Source organism: Taudactylus pleione, unplaced genomic scaffold (genome assembly GCF_031769625.1).
Source record: "Taudactylus pleione unplaced genomic scaffold, aTauple2 ptg000290l, whole genome shotgun sequence".
Classification (NCBI taxonomy): domain Eukaryota; kingdom Metazoa; phylum Chordata; class Amphibia; order Anura; family Myobatrachidae; genus Taudactylus; species Taudactylus pleione.
This window is the reverse complement of record NW_028284692.1, coordinates 11,335,656-11,341,655: the sequence shown is the minus strand read 5'-3', so window position 1 is coordinate 11,341,655 and position 6,000 is coordinate 11,335,656. Positions and strand designations below refer to the sequence as shown.

Genomic DNA, 6,000 nt, shown 5'->3' with positions numbered 1-6,000 from the left:
ATGTTTAGGAGGGTCAAAGGTTGGAATAGCGTCTTTACGTCATATAGGGGCTTAGCTTGACTGAAGCCACAGTGTGTGAGGGAACATCTGTATGTTAGCGGTGATGAAAGTTTGAAACATTGAAGTTTCTGCAATAACGTAAAAGAGGTTTTAGCACATAAAATGAAAGTATTGTCTTCAAAACATGAATAGATAAGAATAAGTCTAGTGTTACTGTCAACTATGCTACTGTATAAATGGAATATAACTTTGGTTGCTCTCTCAAAGCTAGTCACATGGAAAACCTTCCTTTCAAACTAACAGAATGCCTACAGAATACATCTCAGTTAAAAATACAACAAACATTTTCAGGGTCACAATACATTGTATAATCAGCGCTGTTTTTAAGCAGGAACTCAGGTCCCTATTCAGCATGGATTGCAATTGCAACTGCAACCGCGTACGCATATCGGTCATTTGTTGCGTACTGCGCATGCGTATGCACCCAAATGCGCGTCTGCGGAGATCACACTGCGATTATGGACGCAGACAGGCATCCATTGCAGAGTTAGTGACAGGCCGTGAGTGTTTGGAGGTGGTGACGGGGGAGTGGTTAGAGAAATGCAGGTGTGCCTGTCCGTTTGAACAGCGTTGCATAGGCGTGCAAGACTGCAATTTCTGAGACAGGTCAGACCGGCGGATGTGCTACGATGTTACCGATGTATACGCAGGACTGCAAGGTATTACAGATGTGAGAGATCTGTAATTAGCATATTTTCGCAGCTGCATTGTGTGTGATTACGCAGCTGCGATCGCAATTGCAATCCATGCTGAATCGGCCCTCAGTTCCTGAACCTCTTATTAACTGTAACGTAATGTCCTGGACCAAAATGCATTTTCCATAAGTTTTATTTTAAAGTCCATTTTGAGTGCCTTCTTTTGTAAATACTATATATGTATATATATATAAAATAGCATTGTTTTGCTATAGCTCCACCCCCAGTTACTGAACCTATTTTTCCAGAAAAATAGCCGTGTCTAATAATTGGTCCCAATATGTCTGGTATTTTTAACAGCAGCAAATGATTATGTTATGGTTACATGTTTTCAGTCAGTCATTAACTTTTTCAAGGAGTCCAAGTAGGTTGGGATGAGTGAAGCTGTGTCATCTTCCAGTCTCTCAGCACGGCCCTCTGAGCCAGCCATGCTGGCTGACCGCATGTGAAGAGCAAACGGGGATGTGCAACCCTGCAATCAAGAAAATAATATTTTAATAACATGTCATTCTATAATTTTAACACAGGCCTGGCTAATACATTTTTGATGTGTGTCTTTAATTGAGGAATAGTTTTGTTGACAAAAGAAAGGGGCTAGAGGCTTATTTATTGTACTAATATGCAGACAACCCTACAAAAACGCCTGTTTTTTATTTTTAGTATCGGGGCCAGAGATATCTGCTGCGTCCCCCCTGCAAAGTATTGCAAAATCATGCACAATAGCTATCTATGGGAATTCCTTAAAAGCCCCACATGCCAAGCTCCAAAAAGCTTTGTGTTTGACGTATGATAAATTGTCCCAAAAATTCTTACAAAAATGCTGTGATAAGCAGTGTTAAGGAATGTCATTTTTTAGGGCTATTTAGGATATATTGCTAAATAGGCCCCTTATTACTATCTTGGGGATTATCTATGTGTATAGTACTATTAATAGATAGGAAAATCTGTCACAAGCAGTACATTTACCGAAGAGAATCCTTTCCCAAAGCTGGCCCTGTTCTTTGTTCGGATCTTAGTCAGAGCAGTCTCTGCCACTTCGGCCCTCTCTTCTGCATCGTCAAGTTCACTAATTGTTTTTCTGTACTTATTGAGGTTCAGGTTGGCTTGTTCTTCCTGTGTAAGTAGTATACAGAAATGTACAGATGTTGTAGAGCACATATCAGTTGTGTAGACAGATTTCTGCAGTTAGAACACTAATTTATTGTGGTATCTACAGTAGTAACATATAAGTACTAACAAAATTTCATACAGTTATGTGTTTCATTCAGAAATGAATCCAATAACCATTGGCACACTGGGAGCTTCCATAAATCTTGTATCAACTCGTGGTGAGGTGAGTACCGGAACCTTTTCTGAGTACCGGCATCTTTTTCATAGAGAAAAAGTTCTGATAATAAGAATTAACCCAATTCCAAAACTCTTAACTGTAATTGTGTAAAAAAAATCATAAAATGAACTAATTTTTAGGTAAATCTTAAATTCCCTTTTCATATTGGATAAACATATATACTGTATATTTAATCTGTATTGTATTCACCGCCTCCTCCACCATCCTCTTGTATGTCTTCAGTTTACTCTGCAGCCGCTCAATCAGATCCTGATTCCGTTGTTGGATCGTCTGATCCTCCTCAGCCTGGAAAACCAGCTCCTTTAGACGTCGCTCATGTTTCTTCCAAGTCTTTGTGGTCTCTATGTGCTTCTTCTGCTCAGTTTCCAGTTCCACTTCAAGCTCTTTAACCTGAAATAAATGTAAAATACGCTTCCACTATTTGTTCATATAATCTAGAGAGAACAACATATCCAGCAGCTTTCCGGGTGTCGCAGAACATCGCCATTTCACCATAATTGTCCCTTACACTGGTAACAGGGCATCTTTTGAAACTGGTTTCCTGTGCATGACTTTTCCAAGACCCACTAGCAGGAGAACAGAATTGAGCATGCTCAAAATCACTACAGCTTAGCTCTATGGGACAAAAAAAGTAACTTACCATTAGAACCAGTGTGGCAGGCAGATGAGAGGGAAGAGTGCACAAATATATTTTCAGTCAAAGTATATTAGCTTATATCCTCTAGCCAAGTGATAGAGTCCAAAAAGGGATAGGACAGTGGTACTATTCAATGGGAGTCACAAATACATGCAACATTTTTTTATTCTAAACATCTAATATGTATTATATGTTGTTCACTATTTCAACGGCTTCGTTGGCATAATGGTTAGCATTACTGCCTTACAGCACCGAGGTCCTAGGTTTGACTCCCACCTTTCTTTGTAGGGGGACTTTCTTTGTAGAGTTTATATATTCTCCCCATGTTTACATGGTTGTGCTCCAATTTCCTCCCACAATCCAAATATATACTGGTAGAGGAAGTTCATTGGATTCTGACAGAAATGAACTCTAGTGTGTGTAGATGTGACAGGGATTATAGATTGTAAGCTCCACTGGGGCAGGGAGTTATGTGAATGACTAGTTTCCTCTGGAAAGCGCTGCAGAATATGTGTGCGCTATATAAATAGCTGGTAATAAATAAATAATGCTGGGTCCATTTTGTGTACAGATCTTGATTTTTAGTAATGTGCATGCACCATAGCTGAGAGTACACAAATATGAGTACCAATGGGTGATATTGAGTCAACGCAACCCAGTTACATTTCCACTTGCGACAGAATGGGCGAAGATGGCAGGCAATAGAGTATTCGCCTGTAGGTTAGTGGTGTGAGGACTTGTAGGAGGAATTGCACAGTTGTGTAAGTATATCTTGGTGTTGCTCCTTATAATTGCAGAGTTTTTTACATAATTTCTTCAGTGTTCATTGAAAAGAGTATTATAAAGAATTATAACAAAATGGGTCTCTTTGTACTATATAGGCACCTGACTGATATAAAACCTTTCCGATACATGGAACCATTTCATTAGAGTTTTTACTTAAGTTCAGCATTTTAGAAACACTTATATTTACACCATATTTGGCAGCAGTAATGGATGTAGCTGCAGGTAGTCACATTTCCTTCTCTGAATTCCCTAGACATACCCGTGCCTCCAGTTTATGCATTACTTTCTTTCCATCTTTTAACATCATTTGTTCAGCTTCCTCGACCTTGGCATTTAGTTCTCGAATCTGGTTCTCGAGTCCTTTCTTGACTTTTTGCATATGCTGTGTGTGATCCTGCTTGTGCTGTAATTCCTCTGACAGACGTGAATTCTGCAAGATACACAAATATTTTTCTCTTAGTGGCTTCTAGAAGTCGCTCTGCTGAAATGTAACTATAATACATAAGTAATATATGTAATAAATCCTGTAAAATATATTTTTCTATTGGATTTTGTCACTTACTGTAGGAGAGTAGTGATGTCATGCCCTGTAAAACATTCATGCCTATACTCCCGTACCATCAAAAATCAGGTGGTGCTCTCAGACTCCCAGAAGAGGGGGTAAGTCTCCCTGAGCTGCCCACTTCCAGAGTGCAGTGGGCAGTTCGAGTGGCCGATGACCCTCACTTCCCTGCACTGCCCACTGCTGCTGTGCCACACCCCCCGCAGTGCCGACCTGGATGCCTTCTCCCAAAGTTCGGAAACTTTTCTGTAATATATATCCCGCATGCTGAGCAGTGTGTGCATTGTTTCACATGACTCATTGTGAACGTGTTCCATGATGGTAACAGACAATTCATTTTACAGTTAGGAGTCATCTAAAGAGTGCAAATTTTCATCTGGACAAACCATGTTGGGGAGCAAGTGACAAAAATGATCTACAAGCAAGAACAAATCTGGCTACTTTTAAATTATACAAAGGTATTGAGTGGAAACTTGGAACTCCTATATGACATCTAATAACCTTATACACAGTAGAGTCACATTATTATGACACCTCTGCACACTTGTTGCGATTTTCCATGTTGCAAAAAGGGATAATTGTTGGCTTTCGGGCCAAGGGTGGCAGTATTTCTGAACCAGCGCAGTTTGTGATCTGCTTGCATGCTGCTGTGGTGAAGGTGTATAGTGACTGGACAGATGGCACAATTGCGAATAACCAACGTGGAAACTGTGGAGCAGCACGTGCCACTTATGTGAGAGGTGAACGTCGGTTACGAAGGTGCGTGAGGGCCGACTGACACCTGCAGAAAAGGGTTAAATTTTCACGCTAGTATTGGAAGTGGACCTCCGCTGATTGGCGAAGAGTTGCCTTTTCTGATGAGTCACGTTTTCTGCTTCTTCGAACAGATGGACGTTGGCATATCAGATGAGAAACAACGGAGAACAAACACCCTGCAAACTTGCTGGAAGAACACTAGCTGGTGGTGGCAGCGTTATGGTCAGGGTAATGTTATCATGGCATTCTCTGGGCCCACTCATCCATGTGGAAGGCACCCTCAATCGATTTGGTTATGAATCCATCCTTGCAGAGCATGTACACCCATACATGCTGATTGTCTTCCCTGAGGCGGATGGGATCTTCCAGCAAGACAATGCAACATGTCCCATGACTAGAAATGTCCGATAGTGGTTGGACGAGCACGACCAACACTTCCAAGTACTTCCCTGGCCCCCTAATTCCCTGGACTTGAACCCAATTGAGCATCTGTGGGACCACCTCGATCATTGTGTTAGCTCTATGGATACTCCACCACGCACCCTCCTGCAGCTGTGGGATGCACTGCTGATACTTGTGCCAATCTACCAGGACCTTATTAAGTCACTCCCAGCCTGTCTAGCTGCTGTCCATGCTGCACACGGCGGTTACTCTGGCTATTAGTTGGTGGTCATAATAATGTGACTCGACTTTGTATTTTACAGTGGAAAACATTATTCCCAATACAAAAAGGGCCTTATTCAGAGTCTGGAAACTAATCACAATTTGCTAATTTTTTTAAAAGTGGTATCTCTGCGACTTGTTCACAGACAGTCGTGTCTGCAAATCTCAAGCTCTGACACACTCCCCTCGTCTGCGACTCCCTCCCCTTGTTGTACATGACTGAGATGAGACTGGATGGCGACTGGAGGCGTGGCTTAATTGACAGTACAGGAAATGCTAAAAATCCCATCAAACAATAGAAGTATATTGAATTTAATGGGTGGATTGCACAGCTAATAAGTACCCAAGTGGCTTGAAGCACACAAATTGCTCTACAAACAGAGCCGTAACTAGACATTTTGGTGCCCTGTGCCAGAGAGAGCATTGGCGCCCCCCCCCCAAAAAAAAAATAGGGACAAAGTGCACCTGAAAAAGGACCATGGCCTCATGGGGA

At 41.5% G+C, this 6,000-nt stretch overlaps 1 protein-coding gene across 1 annotated transcript in view; it reads right to left on the bottom strand.

Moving 5' to 3' along the window:
- Nucleotides 1-903: 903 nt before the first annotated feature.
- LOC148511899 (myosin heavy chain, skeletal muscle-like) overlaps nucleotides 904-6,000 on the bottom strand; it is a 319,183-nt gene continuing 314,086 nt past the window's right edge. Inside the window, exons 17-20 of the mRNA XM_088482738.1 lie at nucleotides 3,786-3,956; nucleotides 2,293-2,493; nucleotides 1,722-1,868; nucleotides 904-1,227 (exon numbers count right to left, since the gene is read on the bottom strand). Of these exons, the coding sequence (XP_088338864.1) occupies nucleotides 1,087-1,227; nucleotides 1,722-1,868; nucleotides 2,293-2,493; nucleotides 3,786-3,956 (660 nt within the window). The 3' untranslated portion in view covers nucleotides 904-1,086. The remainder of the gene's footprint in view (nucleotides 1,228-1,721; nucleotides 1,869-2,292; nucleotides 2,494-3,785; nucleotides 3,957-6,000) is intronic.